Here is a 20,463-nt window from a genome sequence, read left to right as displayed (position 1 = left end):
GGATTTAAAACTGGGATTTGTGTTTAGTGTTTCAAAAAAGGGGAGAAAGAGTTTGAGAAGTGTGTCTTTCTCAAAGCCAAATTAGAAGAGTTTTAAAAAATCCCCCACCATACAGTGTGTGCCCGTGAAGATATTAACCATTTTATTTTGACCTCCCCCTTTTTCAAACAAGACTGTAAAAATGTTAATTCTGCAGTAAAATTTTAACATGGGGTGCTATTACTTCAGGTGCTTCTCCAGCCAGCCTCAATTGGACACTCGAGGAACTGCAGTTTTTCACTCTTCTTAATTTCTGAACCATGGAGGTTGCAGCGAAGATGTGAAAAGTATAATGATTTTAATTACCTTTGAAACCGGGGGTAAAGTTTCTTTGCTTTCCTACAGTCGGGTAAAGCCACTGTTACTTCCGAGACAGCAGGTGGCAGCATTGTAGCTTAAAGTTTAAACACAGTAGAAGAAGAAACAACCGGAAGAATGTAACTGTTTTATAATAGCGGTGCTTCGCTGCACGTCGGATGAAACAGTCAAAGAGTAATTTCATCTTTCTGTATGTAGTGATCACTAGTTGAGACAGCAGCATGGATCCATCAGAGTCAGAGGTACTAGGTCCTGCTGGTCCCGGCCCTGATCAAAGACCAAAGCCCGAGCTGTCTGCAGCGATGCGGGCTAAGATCGAGAGAAACCGGCAGAGAGCGTTGATGCTCCGGCAAGCCCGACTTGCGAGTCGTCCTTTGTCCGCTGTAGATGGAGCAACCTCGGCCAAAGTGTCCAAGACCATCGACTCCGGCGCCGGCTTCTTCATCGAGGAGGAGGAGGGCGGAGAGGAGGAGCAGAGGACCAGGAAGGTTGTTCATCAGCCAGGTGAGTCTGTGTTTGTAGGTGTGTGTCATGACTATAGAGCACATATATGATCGCTTATTTACATTCATATGTTTCCAGCTCCAGTCATCGAGCCTGACTACCTCGTATGTGATGACTGTGAAAAACCCTTCATGGACTCATATCTCAGCAACAGCTTTGACCTGTGTGTCTGCGACAAGTGCAGGTAAACACAAGCACCTGCACACAGGATCTACCCTTATTGGTATCTTTTGGTTTCGATGTAATCAATTGGATACGTTTTAAGCAAGATTTGAACTATAACTATATTTTTTTGTTATAGTGTGTTGGACACTGGTGGTATCAGAGTGAGGAGAGGGGGGCAGTCACCTCCTCTAGTGCACTTATGTTGGAAAAAATCTTCATGAGTGCCTTAGAAGTGGACACAATTTGACAAAATATATTCTAGTGTGCCCTCTTAGTGGTCAAAACATGAGAAGTGCCGTGCTGGATGCACTCTTAGTCGACCAAACCTGGCATGTGGTCTTTAGGGGAAAAATACAACAAACTGCCATAAGTTCACAGATTGTTAAACCAAAGTAGTCGAAATGCACTATAACCTTTGCACAGACACAGGGGAACGTTCAGGATTGTTTGATTTTCTGAAGACATGCTTCTTTCAGCCCGCTGCACTCCTCTCTCTACTCCACCCTTTGTCTCAGCCTCTGTCCTCGCTGATTGTTTAATTTGCCACTCAGTGAATATATTTTATTAAGTCTCTTTAGCATCCTTTAACAGTGCACTTGTTAATGTTAGTGTCTGTTAAGGCCAGCTCAGCCTACACAAATTCAGCCTGATTTTAGCCTGACTGCATTGTTGGAGCTTATCATCAAATGTCAGGAACAACGAACGCTCTTATATTGTGACATAATCAACGTCCAAACACTCCATGACCATGATTCAACAAGACTACCCTACCACTAAGACAACATTTGCTCTTCATCTTTGCATCATCATTTACCAGATTGAGTCCCCTCTTTTTATCCCTCCAGGGATCTTTTGTGTTCAAACAGTAAAACTGTAAGCATTTGCTAGGCTAACTAGATTTTATTTGCTTTATATAATCCCATTCATACCTCAAGCTCTATCTGAACAGTAGCCAGTCCATATTATCCTCCTCTTGGTACATCAGGACGAGTTCATAGATGTTATAATCGTACTGTGTTTTCTTCTTTTCCAAGCAAAAGACAGCTTACATCACAAAGAGTACTTCTGTCGTAGCTGATTGACAGTCTTTGACCCGACAGCCTGTGAACTTTCACACAGTTGCGGGGGCAGTGGTGGCGTAAGCATACAATGAGCGGTCGGGATCACACTTGTAGTGTGGTCAGGCTGTCAGCCAAGACGGGACAAGATTTATGTTGCGTGGTCTGTCATGGTGCCATTGTCAAAGGCCAAAAAAATTTCTTGTAGTCTGAGCTGCACTTTACAGACAGTTAAAAAGCAGAGGAGAGAGGCAGCGATGTCTCCTGGTCCCTAAAAGTTTTCCTTTACATCCCAGCCTTTGAACTGATGACAGCCTCACAGCCCTAGACAAACACTGACATCCTTGAAATAAACCAAACCACAAAAAAAGAAATCACAGTGTGCAGAATCACTGCAGTCCTTACCTCCAAGTTATTAATGATTATTCAAAGGAAATATTTGATTTTAGGCAGGCCCTATAAATTACTTTCTTTATGATTCTTCTTATTACTATAAACAGTGTGTCAAATTTTTGAATGATGTGGGTTTACTGTGTAATGAACCTTTCGTATGTGCAGGTTGGAAATTTAGAAAATTAGATAAAAAATTAAGGCAGTTTTTGGTGTCTGGGAGAGCATTTTTGCTGCAGTGGTATCTAAACAAGTATCGATGTTTAATTGTAATTAGTATCCTATCTAAATTCAAAATTCTGGTTTTGTGGCACCTCAAGTCAAAATGAATCTTACATTTTTATTTGCAGCCATCAGTTATCAATATATATATTGATGACAATGTCACAATTTTAAACAGTAAGTGTGGTTTTGCAAAATAAAGGTCATGGTGGGGTTAAGTCCCGCTGTCGTCTTGTGGTCCGGTGTCTGTTAATCATATGAAAATATTTGTTTGTTTTTTCTTTATTAGATGCGAGTCTAATGAGGTCTGACTGATTTTTAAAAAATGTTTCTGATGATGTTTTTTCTGCCTTTTAAAATAGAAACACTTAAAATGTTTGGTATGCCTCTTGTACCTAACAGAACTTCTACCCTAAGTCATGAAAGACACTTGCTGCCTAGATCTGTTGATCTTAAAATGCTTTAACTGGATCAGGATGATTTGAAAAACCTTCACAAAACAAAGAGCAATGATGTTATCCTAAGTGGGAAAATATATAAGTTCCAAATTCACACCATTTTGATCAAAACTAAACTTTTTAAGATGAAAACCTGGCCTTGCAAATTCTGAGCTCTCACAGTTTTCTATTTCTTACTTTAACATTCATTTTTTCTTTAATTTGGTTTTCAATTTACTGTAAATTAATTTGATGGATTAACAGTGCAAACCTCATTGTTCTCCAGAGACAATGAGGAGAAACACAAGCTGATCACCAGATCAGAGGCCAAGCAAAACTACCTGCTGAAGGACTGTGACCTGGACAAGAGAGAGCCTCCACTCCGGTTTGTTCTAAAGAAAAACCCTCACAACCCACGCTGGGGAGACATGAAGCTCTACCTCAAACTACAGGTATCTCTTGCTTAATATGAGAGGTTATGAAAATATGTGTATTTATGTGGGATTTATGTATTAATGCGCTGTTAGTATCCAAATAATTGTGATGAATGAGATCCAGAGTTTTTCATTTTAAACCATGCATCATATTGGCTTGGTTATAAAAACACATGTAAAGAACCATACTGTTTAAGAAAACAATAAGCACAATTGATTTTAATTAGCTTTGCTGGCCTAAAACCTCATACCTCCATTTTCATCATTTTATTTTTTTTCATGAATCAGATCAGTGCTATTGGTCACCCTTACATCTGTCAGTGGGTTTTAAACATTTTAAACCAATTAAAAAAGTGTCAAAAAGAAGCTGACTGTCGACATTCAGTGTTGTTTTAATTCACTGAAAAGGGGTGATTTTGGAGATAAGAGGTTTTGGCACGATGGCAGGAATCCTGTGGTTGAAGCTTCTCTGGTGTAAGATTTTGCTGCTGTATTTTTGTCAATTTGACGTTTCAAGTTGTTTATCTAATAAAGCCTTTGAAATACTTCTAAAAAGTGCAATAGTGGGACTGCTGTAAACTTTGAAGGACTTTCTTCAGGCATTTTTGTAATCCTTTGAAGTACTTCTGAATACAAAAATAATTCTAGCCTTTAATGAGAACTGCAAAGCCTGTCATCATGATTGCGATTGTGATTAGATTAATTATGCAGCATCCTAGCGTAGCCCTAGATGCAACAGTATTTGGGAAATTTTAGTTATATTTTTATTTTTTTACATTTTGTGATACATTAATACACAATCATACAATAGAAGATTGAAAATGGAAAGATTGAACATTAAAAGTCCATTTACGCAGGTGGAGAAAAGGTGCATGGAGGTGTGGGGTTCAGAGGAGGCTCTCGAGGAGGCCAGAGAGACGAGGGAGGAGAACCGGGAGGTGCAGAAACAAAAACGATTCAATAAGAAGGTCAAAGGTTGGTTTCTTGTCTGAGTTTAAAGAAAACCATTAAAACCAGTTTAGTCATATTTTTTGACATTGAGGTGGACGGTTATAATTAGTCCAAATGTTTCATGTATCTCAGAGCTGCGCAGGGCTGTGAGGAGCAGCATGTGGACCAAAGACACCAGCGTACACCAGCATCAGTATGGACCAGAGGAGGTAGTGGATCCAGAGGAGGACCTGTACAAGAAAACCTGCACCACCTGTGGACATGAACTCACTTATGAGAAGATGTAAACTCCCCTGCACTGACTGTTCAGTGTATAAGGAGCAGGTTTTTGGTGCTGTAACTGGAACAAAAACCTTCACAAACTTCTTTCAACTACAGTCTAGTTCAGTGGTTCTCAATTGGTGGGTCAGGATCTAAAAGTGGGTCGCAAGGCAGTTTTCAGTGGGTCGCGACTACATGTCTGAAAATAAAAATGGTGGCTAAAGTCCTGTAGTCCTTATTGGACATGCATCAGTACCTTTTATTACCTTATTTGATCAATATTTCAACTTATTTATCTCCCATTCTTGCAATAAATGGCTACTTTTCCCATGATAATGAAGTTCTTTCACAAGTTCTTTGGAAATTTGGCAAAAGTTGACACATAATGATGGGGAAAGAGGATATAAAATGTGTCAGTTTTGCCTCTTTTCTTTTTTTATATCAGGTTTTTTTGGTCCAATCATGTTCCAAACTGTGACATACTCAATTAACTAAACATGTGTTGTTGAACATTTTTTGGAAACTGGGGTCGCAATCTGTCCTAAGACAGACCAGTGGGTCCTGAGGCCGGACCAGTTGAGAACCACTGGTCTAGTCCATGTTTTTTTATTTTTATAAGTATTTTTCTTGCATTTTTTTCCAATTCATTTGTCGATCACTCCACCTTTTCACACACAAGGGGCCAAAATCGCTCTGCTGAGATGCTCATGTTTCTCCTTCATCGTTAGTATTATTAAAAACAACTCTTTGCTCTCTTTATTTTTAGCATCTACTTAGCCAGCCTTTATGGTCCACTGCTTATTGCTACACTTCCTGTTTTCTGTCGAATCCCTCTGTCAATAGGCAAATCAGGAAAAGCACAGTGTTAATGCTTGAAAATACTGCCATGGATAGAAAGTAATGTATAATGTAGGAACCTCTTTATGTCTGGGCATTATGACTAATACTGCTGCTTTTAAGAAACAAGGATCCATTTCATGTACTGGGACACAATTTTGAATCCAGGTGTTCGTCTGCATCATGATGTGTTTACTGTCACTGTGTTTAGTGGAAGAGTTAACCTCTCATGACTTCGGTGGCCTTATTCAACTCAATATCACGGGTAAAAAGTCCTATCTCATTCATACACAGGGCCATCAAGTTAGAAACATGTTACCCTTTGTTACAGTAAGATTATCTCATCAGTCTCATTAACAAATGACCGTTTAACATTTACACTGTCAGGTGTGATCATGTTGTCCATTTCAGTAAGTTTCTGTGAGTTCAGTGATACAATTTGAGATCTAGGCTGTGAGGAAATGACTTCACTGTCCACTGTCTTAACTTGCTGATAGTTAAGTACTTAGTTTGATCGCACCTGAAAGGTTGTAGTGACATTGAAAATGTGTAAAACATATTTAAATATTTGCAAAATGAATTTCTAGATTATTGAAAAATTAAAAGGCTCTTCATAATAGCTTCTGGCTTTTTTATTGTTTCTGAGTCACAAATTTGTCTACAAATTAACACGATTTACAGTAAGGATCTGTGAGAAACTTATGAATTAAATATTTCAGTGTATTTACATGATGCCTGTTTAAGGGAATACTTAAAGAAAAGACATATTACACATTAACATAAGATATTGAGATATATATATATAGCTTTGAATGCCTTCCTATGCATAATCATTGCATGTCCAGTCTGAAGGTTGTGCACAACCTGGGTGCTCACACAAACAGCATTGCAAGCAACCACAGCCAGCTGCTAAATAGGAAGGTAATTTGCCCTGGATTTTCTACTTGGCAAATTACAGACATGATTGATTCACACAGGATTAAAAACACACATCCTGTGTTATAACAAACTTGCAGATGTCTCTAGGTAATAGTAATCTTTTGCAAAAGACTTTGGACAACTATTGAAGATTGTTCTGCTAAACTCACAGGTCCAAGGTCAAGAATAAACCTTTAATTCGCTCTAAAAGTGTGTCATTGTTTAAATATTTTTTCATCACGATAAAGGTAACAAATGAGGTTTCACATTCTTATTTATTAAATTATATTTTAAAACTGAACACTGATTTTTAAGGCAAGTCCACAGCCTGACAGTTGAGACTGCTGTAAACTCCAGCAGTTTCCAGCCTGAACAAAACATCACAGTTTAAGTCATTCTCTCCTGACATGTCCACAGACACTATAGTGAACATCTCATACGGAGGAATCAGCACTTCGTCCTCATCTGAGTCAAAGTCAGAGTATGACTTCAGGTAGGCACCAAAACAAGTGTGGATCTCAAAGCAGGTCCTTCGTCCAAACTGCCGCAGGTCCTTGTTGAGGGAGCTGGAGGCGAACGATCCGAAGCGTACAGTTTGTCCAGATTCACCGCTGAAGAGCAGTTTGCTTCTTCTGTAGCTCGTATAGCAGCTTCTCTGGTTGAGTTTTAGGAGTCTGATGGCATCTGAAAGTAGAAAGTGAAGGGCGTGGAACTCAAAGGAGGTCTTGTAGGAGGCCTTTCCTCTGCGGACTGCTCGGTTTAAGTTGTCATATGAGCCGGCTGTGTAGGCACACAGGGCCCTAAAGTGATTCCAGGACAGCCGGTCATAGAAGTCCTTAGTCTTCATGGCTTTCAGAGCACAGAGTTTGGTGTAAGTAGAGTCCAGGCCCTCTCTGGTGCTCAGTGGGAGGTAGTGACGCTTCACTTTGATCAGCATCCTGTGGGAGCAGCCGTAGTACATGTCGTCTACAGAGTCAGGGGACAAGCTAAGAGGGATCCTGATGAGCCAGGACAGGGCTGATGGGACTTGCAGTGAGACACCAGAGACATCTAAAGAAGTATTGGAAGATTTCTCTGTGGCAGCATGGATGGAAATGTTGTGGCGCCCAACAGGATGTTCAGATGCTGAACGTGGGTTCTCTTTGTCCCCCTGTAAAGAAGACAGCACATGGGCAGAGTTTTTTAGAAGGGGCTTTTCTGCTTTCCATTAGCCAAATCTTAAAGCCTGTCTTGTGAGATGTGTAGAAATAATCATGAAAAAGATTGAAGTACTCATAATACTCTTTCTAAGCTATAAGAGCAAGCAAGACCAGTTGATAAATTACTATTTTCTATATTGTTATTGTTTAAACTTCTTAAATAGCTGCCAAAATAAAGGCTTTTCTACCCCATTTCGGGGGCAGGCAGAATTTTTGAATTCTTGTCTTCTTTTTGCTTTCCAACACATGACACTTTGTAACCCTGAAGATGTTGGCTGGGGAGAAAAAGGGTAAATGGCAAACAAATTTATGGGGACTGGCCCAAAACATATTTTTTCTGGTAAACTTTGGGTGATTGGGACAGGAGCAGTTAATCACTGGTTGAAGCTATTGTGCAGTTTTTATTCTGTTAGTCGACAAACTTCTTTCCTTGAGGAAGACTAGACTACAAGCTAAAAAAAATTTGGTGATAAAAACTGACAAAAAATAAAGTTACAGTTTTTGTCAGGAAGACTAAAACAAGACTAGAATATTAGTGCAGGACTGGTAGACATAAAGCCCATGATATTTTTTTATTTATTTTATTTGAATTTATTCAACCAGGAAAGAAAATATTAAGATTAAAAAACTCATTTACAAGAATGTCCTGGCCATGACAGGCATTATTATCATCTTTATTAGCAGACACAGAAGTTTATTTTTATATTGTTTGATTTATATTGTTTTTTTTTTTGTTTGTTTGTTTGTTTGTTTGTTTGTTTTTGCAATCAACGAATGAACAAAATTACTCCCAAATTATTAGACATCTATACCAGTGTCTCCACAGGGATGACTGGTATCGTACACCACTATAACTGGGATAAGTCGGCAGTATAATAATAGAGTTCTGAAAGTTCTTCAGTCTGCAGATTACTTTGTTCTTTAGAGAACCTGGAAATGTAAATTTCTGCTTTACAAAATCTCACTTGCTCAAAAGATTTTTTTCAATCTTCATAGCCACATTGTCTGACCTGACAAGCCAGATGGATTTGTTTTACACATCCATCTGGTAAACCACTCATAGGCAGTGTTTGGGAAAGGACAGAGCCTTTGAAGAAAAACTCAGAATGTGATTGGATGAACGTTGTGTCTGTCACCTCTTTACGGGCCAATTAGAGCAACAAAACACGTGCTGTAGCCGCTTCTGATTTGCGCCCCCACTGAAGGGACGCAAAACATGGCATCTGTAGACATGTCAGTACACGACTTGTCGTTTTTGAAAAGAAAACAACTCAATGCTGTTCTTTGTTCTTTTAACAAAGAAATATTGTCAAGTGATAAAACTGATAAAACTGGTACTTTAGCAAGATCCACGCTAATGTCTTCCGCCATTATTGCACAGGCCTCCTGTTGCTGCATACTTCACAACTCTGCCGCGCCTGAAAGTACCGCCCCTTGACGCTGATTGGTCCTGTCACTTTCAAACCGGGCACAAACAGTTCAGATGGGAGCTTTGCTAAATGGATTCGCCAGTGAGAAACACGGAAACGGGCGGATCCATCTGCTTTGAAAGGTTAGTCATTGTAAGCTTGTGAAGCTTGTGTAGAGTTGCCTTTTTATGCTCCACGAGGGAGCAGTATAAAGAACAGTTCAATAAGCTTTAAACTTAACATTTTCAGATCACACAGAATCTATATTTCTGCACAGTACATATTTGTCATTATTTTAATAATTATATTCAAAATGACAATACTGTATTACTAATAATGCATTAATATGAATGTTTTACATTCATATTAATTTTACAATATTGCTGATTAAATTAGTTCAAAGAAAATAAGTGTCTTGACTAAAAGTAAAGTAAAATGAGAGGACTCAAGATAAAAATGAGCTGAACTTTTGGTCATTTTCCTCACTTCATCAATGACAGGGTCACCCTCCTGTTACGTGCTTGTCCTGCCTACTTACATGATGTCAAATCTATAAGGTTGTGCAAATTTTTTTTATGTGGCATCCCAGCAAGGGCTCAGAAAAAATGTTTAATTCACTGGGTGAGATATTAAGCATTTTTGTTTCAGTACCCCACTCAACCAGAATTCACCCATTTGTTTGTTGAACTGGTTATGTTATATTCATGTACGGGTCAAAATCAACGATTAAAATACTGCTTTGCCCACAGGAGGTGCCAAATCATTGCAGATGTTCCTCACAGATTTAGCAAGAATAAAACCGGTCACATTGGCTCAAGTGGTTGTGTATGTACAAAATTTCATCTGAAAGCAAATGTTGGTAATCACAATGACATTTCATCTAAATTAGGATAAAGGGTTAAAATACGCAATCCCCACCAGAATCCAGATGATGTAAAGTTGACTTTTTTATTGCAGGCGGTGTGTTTGCTTAACACCTATTAGTTTAATTTTTGTGTTTCATGTATTTCAACAAATTCAGATTCTACAAATTCCCAGTAAACACAATAAAAAAGGGGTTGGAATGATACCTCATATTACAATGAAAGATTGATTAAAAAATAGATAAATAGGGACAATAAAAAACAATGACACAAAATCAGATTTCGAGGTATTTGTATTGATAACTGGAAAAAAAAAGTATGCTTACATTTTTGAAGCCAGAAAATTTAAATAAATTCTGATTTTGACTTCAAATGTCTCCAAGTTTAGAAAATCACAGAAAACCATGATGAAATCATCTGTGAACCAGGTTTCATGACACCCATCATGTTGGAGTTAATTATTGCATTCCTCATAAAAGCTTTAGTGTATTAATGTGATATAGGGATTCTATCTGTACTTGTATGAAAGAGGGAATAAAAACTTAAAGGTACTGGAGCTACTCCAACTTTTCTCGAAAGCTTTCAAAGTTCCAGATGCTGTTACCTAAATCAGCCAGTATTTTTGTCCAGACCCATGTACTGTTTTTTAACCTCCAGTTTAATCAATTTAACACTGCCATTTTAAATATCTAAGCCCAAGTCATGTTTTAACTGTACATTTTTAGAACTACAGCGCACATAGTCTTAAGAAGCTGGTCAGTGCTTCACATAAACATCCATCTGTATTCTGTTCTTACCAGATTTGCATTTAGAGGGGTTATCCTGACACAGAGGCAGCAGAGGACAACAAACACCAACATACTTCTGACGTTCAGCATGTTACCTGGAGAAAAAAAAAGGACACAAATATTTAAAAATCACTTCTTTGGGTCACAAAACTAAGTGAAAAAAAAAGTACAACTCAGCAGCTGCTGTATCTGCACACGTATCAGATCTTTGCTGTGTAAGATGCTGCTCCTCTTTTAAGTCATAGCTAGAGGGGGGGGTTGTCCTGAATCAGGGTGGAGTAGAGCTGTAAAAAAAAAAAGCCTGTCCACTAAAACCCACCCATGTAGTTTCCACAGATTTCTCAGAATAATTTTAAGGCAGCAAGAGATAGTTTGGTTCACTTTAGTTCAAGGAAGATGCAACTCAAGTTTCAAAAGTTAGTTTTCTAATGTTACATAAAAACTACTCTACATAAACATGGGCAGAACTTTTTTTCTGTATTTTCCAGTTATAAAGGTCCATCTCAAAAAATTACAAAATCATGAAAAAGGTTCATTTTTTTTTTAACTGTTAATTTAATTTCAAGTAAAATTCCCTCATATCCCAGGTTCATCACACACAACATAAAATATAGATCTTGAGTACAGCTTACAGGTAATTAAAAATCCACTCTAAAAATATTAGATTACAAACCAATTTAAAAACAGATTTGATACAGGAATGTCAGCCTTCTTGAAAATTATGTTCATTTATGCACTCAGTTCTTGGTTGTTGGTTTCTGCTGGAAAAGGAAATCAGTATCTGCAGAAAGCTTCTCTGCAGATTGACGGATGAAGCGGTCAAATCTCCTGGTAGAAAGCTGACAGCGTGACTCTGGACTTCAAACGAAGCAAACTGAAAATACTGGACTTCAGGCACTAAAGGGTTCTGTTCCTCCCCGATCTCCCTCCAGACTCTGGGACCTTGACTTCCATCTGAAAACAGGACTTTGGACCACTGAGCAACAGTCAAGTTCTTTTGCTCCTTAGCCCTGGTGAGAAGCGTGCGACTTCTGTGGGTCAGGATTGGCTCCAAACTAGGAACAGGACACTTGAAGACTATCTCCGTCTGTGTGCGGTGGCTCTTGATACACTGACTCCAGCCTCAGTCCTCTTCTTGTGAAGCTCCTTTATGTTCTTGAATCTGCTTTGACAATTCTCTGAATGTTGTGCTCATCCCTGTTGCTTTTTCACCTTTGACCACACTTTTCTCTTCCAGTCAACTTTCCATGAATATGCATCGATATTCCCTCTGAGAACAGCACGGCCTTTCAGTGAATAGCTCCTGTGGCTTACCCTCCTTGTTAAAGAAGTGCATGATTGTCTTCTGTACAACTGTCAGTCTTCCCATGACTGTGGTTGTGTGGACTGAACCACGGTAAGAACAAAAGGCTCAGGAAACCTTTGCAGGTGTTGAGTTGGAGCCTTTTAATAAACTGAACAGACACTAAGTAAGAGTTTCACACAATATTCTAATATTTAAAGATACGGTTTTATGAGTGGTAAGCCATTATAATCAAGATGTTCAAAAAAAAATTGAAATATTTTACTGTGCGATACACTTGGGATATTTGCAAGTGTGTTCACATCAAATGTAGTGCTTTTTTCAGTAAGGGTGTTTATTTGAAATTCGTTTTAATGCTGCAACCATAAAAAATCTCATTTACTCATCGTACTGAAGCAGACAGCTCAGTTTCTTTGTTTTAATCTACCTTGTGCTGGCAATGCTCAACGATATTGGAATAACCATTTACAGATGACCAGTCAGGATGTCGTATGACTGAATAGTCTTTGCTTTTGTTTGATACATAAAATAGCACACACCCAAGGTCTAAGATTAGCTCATGACAGCAGAAAGAAGTTTGTGATACTCATGTGTAAGCATATATTAGGCATGAATTCCCCCTTACTTATCAGTGGAGAAGTGATGTTTATTTTAAGCTGGGAAAAACTGAACTAATCCAAGTTTGCTGAAATCACCACACTGGTGAAATGTGTGTCAAACCAAACCCTTCTTAGGAAAGCCCATTTTAATGCAGACACAAACTTTCCCAAAACAGATCACTAGACTAAAGAGGATGTTAAAGAGCTAGTTTCTAAATTGGTGCACCTATTCCACCTAGAATTTATACATTTTAAGAAAATGCCTTTTTCCAATGCATGTTCTCAGTCTTCAGTGACTAGATAACTGAGGAAGTTAAATTTCCTGTCACTCATGACCCAGTTAAAGCCAAGTCAGTTTGATTCAAGTAGACAGCAAAATTTAATATTTCTTTTAGGATTGTCCAGGCTGTGAAACAAAACAATTGATCAGTTTGTTTTTTGTTTCTCAGTGTTTGAGCCAGCACCGATATTCCTGCATTTTGTTGAGTTGTGCTTGCCTTCTTCGGCCAAATTGTCGAGGCTGTACCTATATCTACACTTAGCAATAGGCATGATCTGACAGTAAAATTATAATGAAACTGTAGGCCCTGAAAGCAGTTGGTCTTGCTGAATGTTTTCACCATTACCCATTAACCACACCACAAGGGACACTGAAATTTATTGTATGAAAGATATATTTATTTTAAACGTTAATTCAAGGAGAACTGCTTAAAAATCAAAGGTTCTTCGAACATCAGGGGTTTTAAATTCAAATGTGTCAGCTGTTGAGTCGACCTTCACTTCCTCAACCTCACTCTGAAAAAGACAAGAAAAAAAATTTACTCCTGAGAAGCCTTCCTACACCCACAGTTGCTCAATGTAGTAGTCAGCACATGAACCAGGCAGTTATCTTCACAGTAAATGTGTGTAATATTACTCACATCACAGAAGTACTTCTCTATGAGGGTATGAGCAGCCTGGTACACCATTTCATTATCGTGGTTCTGCAGCATCTCGATGCGATCCAGTCCTCCCAATTCCTCAACCAGCAGGCTCAGTTTGTCCGTTTCACCGAGCTTCTCTGCAGCCTGGAAAGTTTGGCAGGGTTAGGGTTATTATCAGAAGGTTTCATTTAGTACACAGTTTCAAACATTTGCTCAAACTATAAACAGTTTAACAAAGCAGATATAAAAGTGGATTTCTATGTCTTTGCTCACCATGAAGATGTTGTTAATAGCATCCAGTATGACCAGAATGACTTTAGCATCTTTGACCTGAAGCAGGTTGATGATGGCCTCCAGAGCACCACTCTGTACTAGAGCGACCACCTGCTCCACAGTGCCCCCACTGGTGAAGTTTGTCACTGCCCACACTGCCTCCCTCTGAGTTTTGAAGTCTCCCTGAGAAGAATGATTACAGCATTGAGCAGACTCTTTAAATAATCTGTTCTTCAAAAGTTATGACTCTAAATTCTGGTTTTCATTTCCAGTAGAGTTAAGGGTGAACAGATCTGGTTCCCCTTAGGCTGGAGACACTTTTACATGAACACAAGGCAAAGAGTGCTCCAAGTTTCTCCAAAATGTTCCTCTGTATGTACATAATGCTCCTAATGAATCCATGGAATCGGTGACTGTAAAGTGGTGACCGTCAGACAGTGTTCGTAGATTTCCTCATTACAGCAGCTAAGAGAAGGCGTCCTTGTAAATGAATTTTTCATGTCAAATACCTACAGCAGATGTAACCAATTAAAAATTAGCTGAACTATGACCAGACATCCAGCACTTGACAACTACAATTGCAGTTTACAGTGGTCACTCTGAACTTTAACACTATTCTTAAACATATCTAAAACAGATAGTCTGATATGCACAGAAGACTCATTAAACAGGCAATGGGGATGCATGGCAGCCATGATGCATCCCTGTAGTACATCACTGGCCTTAAGGGCAAACACACCTGACTAGAAAAAATACAATTTCCTTAATTGGGCAAATCAATCCAAATTTTGAAGTCAAAATTAACACATTTTCACCAGAGAGATCTGGTTAATCACAACTGATGACAGACTCAGAATTCAAAGCTATAAGTTTTTAAACTCAGAGTTACTTGTGTTGTAACATTTAATATCCCTCCTAACATATTAGACTAATGTGAAGGTGGCTAAGAGGCATCTTAAAACATTAAAGTACTCATTAAAAATGTTCAGTAGCTTCATTAAAATTAGACGTTAAACTTCAGTTTTTCAAAGTATCCCAAGCATCACAACAAAATGCAGATATGAAAATAAAATCATGTAATGACCCTGATAACAAGCATCCCAGTAAATCACAGAAGCCATATTTTACCATCACTTTAACCTTTAGTGACATACTTACATTTCTGAGCTGTTCCACCAAAGGAGGGAGGAGGCCGCAGGTTATGAGCTGTTGGATTTGCTTACAGGGTCCAGCAGCAATGTTTGACAGCGCCCATGCTGCCTCCTTCTGCACACTGGCCTTTGGGTGCCTCATCAGTTTAGGTAGGACATCTAAAACCCCAGCGTCAACTGCCATTTGAGTCTGCACGTCTGAACCACTCACAATGTTCCCAATGGACCGCAGAGCTGGGGTCTGCACGGGGGGTTGGGGGGCAGGTAGTTATTTTAATTAGATGTTAGTCCTTCAGTTTCTCACGATTCAGAATCAATTTTATATTCAAATGAATTCACATCACGATTCCCATTTGGTTAAGGTGATTTCATCATCTGCTGTGCACTAAGTGGCTGAAAACTAAAATTTCAAGTAAAAAATTTAAGATAATCATTTATAGCCCATTTGTAGTGCGTTGTCCAATTACAAAAATGTAGATGCACAGAAGAGTGGCTATCAAAGAAAAATATGCCTAAAAATTGCAAAATAGTTTGAATAAAATGTGTGGTCTTCACCAGGAAGAGTATTTCAACAACTTGTCAGTGAAAAGGAAATTTCAAAGCTTCCACTGAGTTTAACTGGTGACGTTTCCACTATACGTGGAAGTGATTGTCAGTTAATGATACAATACTTCATTATGTCTAAGATATGCCTCGCAAATATCAATTTTATGACAAACAAAAGGGGCTTCAAGTTTTTTACATCAGTTAAGTCACCAGTTAACATTGTCACCTGTTAAACCTCAAGACCAGTCTTTGATGTGAGAATGGACAATAGAGGCTGTTATTTTTATTGTCTGTGCCGGTCAGCAAATGTTCAGCTTCTTTTTAAGCCTGATTAGAATGTGTATGCATCATGTGAAGTAGGCTACGTCACTTTAGCCCATATGCTAGGCTTCCTCTTATTCAGTGGATGTAGAATCCCTCGGCGCAATTTTGTTTTGGGAAAAAACAATAGGCTGAATGTCTCTGGGCTCCATAGACAGTGTAGGCAGAATGTCAGTATTTCAGACAGCAATATAAACATTAGACACAAAGCTAGCCCTGCTAATGCCAAAATTGCAGCTTACAAGCCACATCTGCATCTGTGGACCAGGGAGGGTAGAGACTGGGCATTGAGTAAAACAGCAAGTCTGCTGTGCTCAGACTGTCTGCTGTTTAAATTAGAAAATATTAAATATAAAGTGTTTAGAATCGATTCAGAATGGTATAAATTAGTATGTGATTTGTCATTTTCCAGAACCTTGGACTACTCAGAGTGTTTAATTACACACATTACCATCACACTAAGCTCCAAGTGATCCATGAGCTCCACCAGGCGAGGAACAATACCAGTTTTCACCACCACATCAATACGTTCATTTTCCCCATCTGACAAGTAGGAGATTGCCCAGCATGCATCAGATAGGATGTCTTTATCACTGAAATGGAGCAGCTGGATCAGCGAGGGGAGCATCTGAAGAAAAAGCAGCAGCACTTCAGTCTTTCTGCAAGCATTATAGCACCCTTAGACAGTTCATTATGGCTCTATATCCCAACTCACCTGCTGGACTGCTGACAGGGGTGGGAAGGGGTTCTTATTTCGACACAAGTTTGATAATGTCCACGTGAGGTTACGCAGGTAACCAACCTGGAGCGAGAGAGTATCTCATAATACAGCAACACAAGTTTGCAAATAGACTGCAGCTGAGGAAATTGACTGTGCTCCATTCATTGGGGAACTCCAATTTTACACACAAAAGTGTGCTTAAAGGTCATGGGGAAAGTGCTTCCAGATTTTGTAGCGCCTGAAGCATTTACATTTTTTAAATAACTGAAAATTGTCTCAGGAAACACCTTTCTAAAATATTAATGTTACAAATATGCACTTGAATCTATAGCAACTTCAGGCTACATGGAATAAACAAAACCCCACCAAAGCAACTACTTCGTATTCAAGGTGGATGGTGCCAGATTTTTATTTTAATGATCTTTGTAATTTACAAATCAGGTCTACAGGGTTCTTTTTTTTAGAAGAGTTTCTATTCATGAAGAGCAATAACACTGCAGAAGAGTGATTCACATCCAGTACAGTTGTTTAACTTCACCACAGACATTTTTTAAGTAGTTTGAGATAAACCTGAATACCCAGACTAAGACTTGAGCTTAGTTTGGCTGTTAGCAATTTAACTGAATTGTAAGTTTATTTTAACCTTACAAAGCCAATGGATTGGCCTGATCCTATGTCAGTAATTAGGCAGATCCATATTTTAAATCTTCATTCTGAAACATTTGTGCCCACTCTAAAAATTGGTAGTTACACACCCTTGTTCCCCTCAAAATGACACCAGTTGGTCAGCATTTTATTTGTGCTACAAGCCAGTAAACAGCCGTCTCTAGTGAAGCGACTAGCTCTGATGTAGCAGTTTAATCAGTACTGGACAGCATTCATTTCATTTTTCCTGGATTGCTTTGGTGAGCCAATAATGAATGCAACAGAGTGCTTTTCCAGTCACCCACAGATTCTGTCCTTCCCAAACCTGGACTATGAACCGTTTCTGATCGATGTGTAATATTTCCCATGCCATTGATATGTTAGTCTCTGGCATGTCAGGTTAGGTCTATTTAAGCTAGTTTAATACATTTCTCCAGATGCACAAACTGTATAATTTAAGAAATGTCAAAGGACTCAGTTGACCAACTGACAAAAAAACAAACAATCTTGGGTGTGTAGTTTGACCCAGTCTTGAATGGTTTGACTTACTGGTGTGTCTGGAGAGATGCGGGCCAGTAAGGCTGGGATAACATTACAATCAATAAGTATATCTCGCGAAGCTGAACCATCACCTGCAGAGTGAATAAATTTTATGATGTTAAACCCGTGAGCAAGATTAAGATTACATGTGTGCCATCTGGGCTATGAGATATGGCAAATATTTGTGTAAAAACATTGCTCAGTGTTGCTGTAATGATAATGAGATGTTATATAGCTCATAATGTTTAACTTTACATGGTACCTGTGTTTTCAAGCTGTACCTCCCAAATGTAAAACAAAATTATACCGTGAGGAAAAATTCCTTTTTAACCATTAAGGCATAATGACAAACATTGTACCTGCAATGTTTCCAAGAGCCCAGACAGCCTGTTCACTTATGTGCAACATCGGTGAGGCCAGCAAAGAAATAAAAGCTGGTACAGCCCCGCTTTCCACCACCTAAGAGAAATGCACCGTAAAGCCTTCAAAGAAATGTACAGTCTCTAGATTGATGGTCATCACAAGAATTTTAGACGACCTGGACAGACTTTGCAAAGCTTTACTTCAATGTCAAAGGTCGCTCTAACATTATGCTTAAGCCTCTGGTGAGGTAGGACCCAAAGCATGGGTCGGTGGTTCATCGATGCTGCTCTTGGGTTAAAAAAAAAATTTATCAAGGAGACTATACCATGCTTTTAGTTTAAAGGGCACATTGTCTACAATGCTCTGTATATGTGTGCAGTATTTTATCATCACTCCTGTGGTATGTGGCAGAAATTAGAGCTGCACAATTAATCACAATATCATGCTGTGCAATTACATCATTTAAAAGGCTGCAATTATTATTGTACAAGGCCTTTAAGTTTAAATAGTGCCACTATTTCACTTTGTAAAAGTACCCTATTTTCAAAAAAGGAAATTTTGTCATTTTGAAAGCAGTACTGTGAAAACTTCAGGTACTCTTTTTGATAATATTTGTATGTTTTGAGTTGAGAAATACACTTATACTATTCTTTGCATTTGTCTTGATGACTTTGCATGCAAACTTGTATTTATGCATTTTTACCTTAATTGCAATATTGTCCAGTTTAATCAATCTCACTGTGAGATAGTGCCGCACTGGCAGACCTTATAGCCAGTAGTCAAAGCTATTTAGAGGAAAAAGTATAAAACTTGCAGACAGTTTCACGAGGTAAAGTGCAAAGACGACACTAAATGTGGCTACACTGGGAACCAGAGGGAGACAAGAACTTCAGTGTTTCAGTAACATGAAGCAACCAAAATGAAACAGCATTAGCCTAAATAAAACTTGCTTCTAAAGACAAACTTTTCTAACTTGTGATTTCAGAAATGTTCTGCAATCTAGAATCTGACAGTTAAATGTCATTAGTATTCCCAATTTTAAACACCATATCTTTAACAGTTGAAAATGTACAGATTTAGGTCATGATGTGTCAAACTGTGCTAGATCTGGTGAGGTGTTGTGCTCCCACCTGTTGAGTGTGCCAGGATGTTCCAGAGGCAATGTTTGTCAGAGCCCAGGCAGCTTCAAACTGCAGTGTGGGCTCGTCATCCATACCCAGGAAGGACACAAAGCGGGACAGCAGACCAGCATCTATGATCTCTTTCAGAGGAGGGTTACGCTCCTGAGACAGCAGCTTCCTGAGGGACAGGCAGAGAAAATTCATAATTTTAGTTTTACTCCCATGTTATCAACTTTGAATTATGGCAATACATCACTGAACAAAATTTTACAATTGTTAAACAATTTTGAGAAAACCCCAGATGTTTAATTCATGACAAGGCAGAATAGTACACTAAAAACATAACCTTGCAAAAATAAAATTACAAACTTCGGTGCAGATAATGTGTATAATTAGGAATTGTGCAAAGTGTCTGAAACATCTTATTTGGCAACAGGCCTTCATGAAACAAAACTAAAAAAAGATGCAAAGTTTGCTTAATACAAGACCAAAAAGGGTAGATGGTTTACTTTATCTACTGTTTTATTGGCATTTTTCATTCACTCCTGTCCAAAATGATTGAAAAGGAAATGTGCTAACTCACCTGGCTGCCTGACTGCCTCGGATTTGGGCCTCCATGTCGACGCTGTTTACGTCTTTAATAATGTCCTCAATGGAGAAAACTGCGACCTTTAAAGACAGACGTGATGTAAGCATCCTAATTTGGAACCCAAATCTTCAAAGGTGCTGAGAACAAACCGTGTTGTTTGAGTAGTAGTCCGGGGAGAGAGCCTCCTCGTCCGGCAGAGAGGACAGAGTCACATTTCTTCTCTTCATAAAACTCTCATTTTTGTGAGCTTTACGCAGCTCAACGCACTCAGAGATCCTTTTCTCTCGAAGTTTCTGCAAGAGGTCAACATAAAGAGTCAGTAACAGTTCATTTTATTCAACGTGCAAGACCCTAACATTGAGGATAAACCTACCACTGGATCTTTTCCTTTGTTTTTGAACTTGCCGAATCGCTCCTCTGTGACATTTTTGGTCGGCATGGTGGACTCGGTCTTGCTGCTCCGCTGAGACGAAGAAAACTTCAACTAACAATCAACTGAAAGGTTTAAAGGGTGGAGAGCTGCGACAGGTGAATCTAATTAGCCGCTTTTGATGTAATTATAACTTGCAGCTGTG

The 20,463-nt window shown here is 38.8% G+C and overlaps 3 protein-coding genes across 4 annotated transcripts; 1 reads left to right on the top strand and 2 right to left on the bottom strand.

The window, feature by feature from the left end:
- Positions 1 to 473: 473 nt before the first annotated feature.
- On the top strand, positions 474 to 5,538 carry xpa (xeroderma pigmentosum, complementation group A). Of its 2 annotated transcripts, none has more exons than XM_041784330.1 (5): positions 474 to 861; positions 940 to 1,045; positions 3,420 to 3,585; positions 4,425 to 4,542; positions 4,651 to 5,538. In XM_041784330.1, the coding sequence occupies exons 1-5, from the start codon at positions 579 to 581 to the stop codon at positions 4,803 to 4,805; spliced, it is 828 nt and encodes a 275-aa protein (XP_041640264.1). In that variant the 5' UTR covers positions 474 to 578; the 3' UTR covers positions 4,806 to 5,538. The 2 variants fall into 2 exon arrangements, with proteins under 2 accessions (XP_041640264.1, XP_041640265.1); XM_041784331.1 differs by having other exon boundaries at positions 4,412 to 4,542; positions 4,651 to 4,791.
- A 746-nt stretch (positions 5,539 to 6,284) lies between these two features.
- Positions 6,285 to 12,574, bottom strand: LOC121508603 (NAD(P)(+)--arginine ADP-ribosyltransferase 2-like). The gene is made up of 3 exons (XM_041785560.1): positions 12,524 to 12,574; positions 10,803 to 10,888; positions 6,285 to 7,684 (listed from the first exon to the last, which is right to left on the bottom strand). The coding sequence occupies exons 2-3, from the start codon at positions 10,881 to 10,883 to the stop codon at positions 6,845 to 6,847; spliced, it is 921 nt and encodes a 306-aa protein (XP_041641494.1). The 5' UTR covers positions 10,884 to 10,888; positions 12,524 to 12,574; the 3' UTR covers positions 6,285 to 6,844.
- Positions 12,575 to 13,351: 777 nt separating this feature from the next.
- kpna7 (karyopherin alpha 7 (importin alpha 8)) lies at positions 13,352 to 20,422 on the bottom strand. Its single transcript, XM_041785559.1, has 12 exons — positions 20,262 to 20,422; positions 20,038 to 20,181; positions 19,883 to 19,968; positions 19,309 to 19,477; positions 18,175 to 18,274; positions 17,825 to 17,907; positions 16,625 to 16,711; positions 16,361 to 16,537; positions 15,050 to 15,283; positions 13,892 to 14,074; positions 13,616 to 13,762; positions 13,352 to 13,490 (listed from the first exon to the last, which is right to left on the bottom strand). The coding sequence occupies exons 1-12, from the start codon at positions 20,325 to 20,327 to the stop codon at positions 13,404 to 13,406; spliced, it is 1,563 nt and encodes a 520-aa protein (XP_041641493.1). The 5' UTR covers positions 20,328 to 20,422; the 3' UTR covers positions 13,352 to 13,403.
- Between the last annotated feature and the right edge of the window lie 41 nt (positions 20,423 to 20,463).

This window comes from Cheilinus undulatus, linkage group 4, assembly GCF_018320785.1.
Source record: "Cheilinus undulatus linkage group 4, ASM1832078v1, whole genome shotgun sequence".
Taxonomy (NCBI): Eukaryota; Metazoa; Chordata; class Actinopteri; order Labriformes; family Labridae; genus Cheilinus; species Cheilinus undulatus.
This window is presented reverse-complemented; position numbering and strand designations above follow the sequence as displayed.

What these genes read in the sequence shown, in the direction of transcription:
- xpa (XM_041784330.1), top strand. Translation starts at nt 579, where the DNA reads ATGGATCCATCAGAGTCAGAGGTACTAGGTCCTGCTGGTCCCGGCCCT. An exon ending in TGTGTCTGCGACAAGTGCAG is followed by an intron (nt 1,046 to 3,419) that starts GTAAACACAAGC and finishes ATTGTTCTCCAG; the next exon opens with AGACAATGAGGAGAAACACA. An exon ending in AGCTCTACCTCAAACTACAG is followed by an intron (nt 3,586 to 4,424) that starts GTATCTCTTGCT and finishes CCATTTACGCAG; the next exon opens with GTGGAGAAAAGGTGCATGGA.
- LOC121508603 (XM_041785560.1), bottom strand. Translation starts at nt 10,883, where the DNA reads ATGCTGAACGTCAGAAGTATGTTGGTGTTTGTTGTCCTCTGCTGCCTC. An exon ending in CCCCTCTAAATGCAAATCTG is followed by an intron (nt 7,685 to 10,802) that starts GTAAGAACAGAA and finishes TCTTCTTTACAG; the next exon opens with GGGGACAAAGAGAACCCACG.
- kpna7 (XM_041785559.1), bottom strand. Translation starts at nt 20,327, where the DNA reads ATGCCGACCAAAAATGTCACAGAGGAGCGATTCGGCAAGTTCAAAAAC. An exon ending in ACTACTACTCAAACAACACG is followed by an intron (nt 19,969 to 20,037) that starts GTTTGTTCTCAG and finishes CTGTCTTTAAAG; the next exon opens with GTCGCAGTTTTCTCCATTGA. An exon ending in CATCCTGGCACACTCAACAG is followed by an intron (nt 18,275 to 19,308) that starts GTGGGAGCACAA and finishes CATTTCTCTTAG; the next exon opens with GTGGTGGAAAGCGGGGCTGT.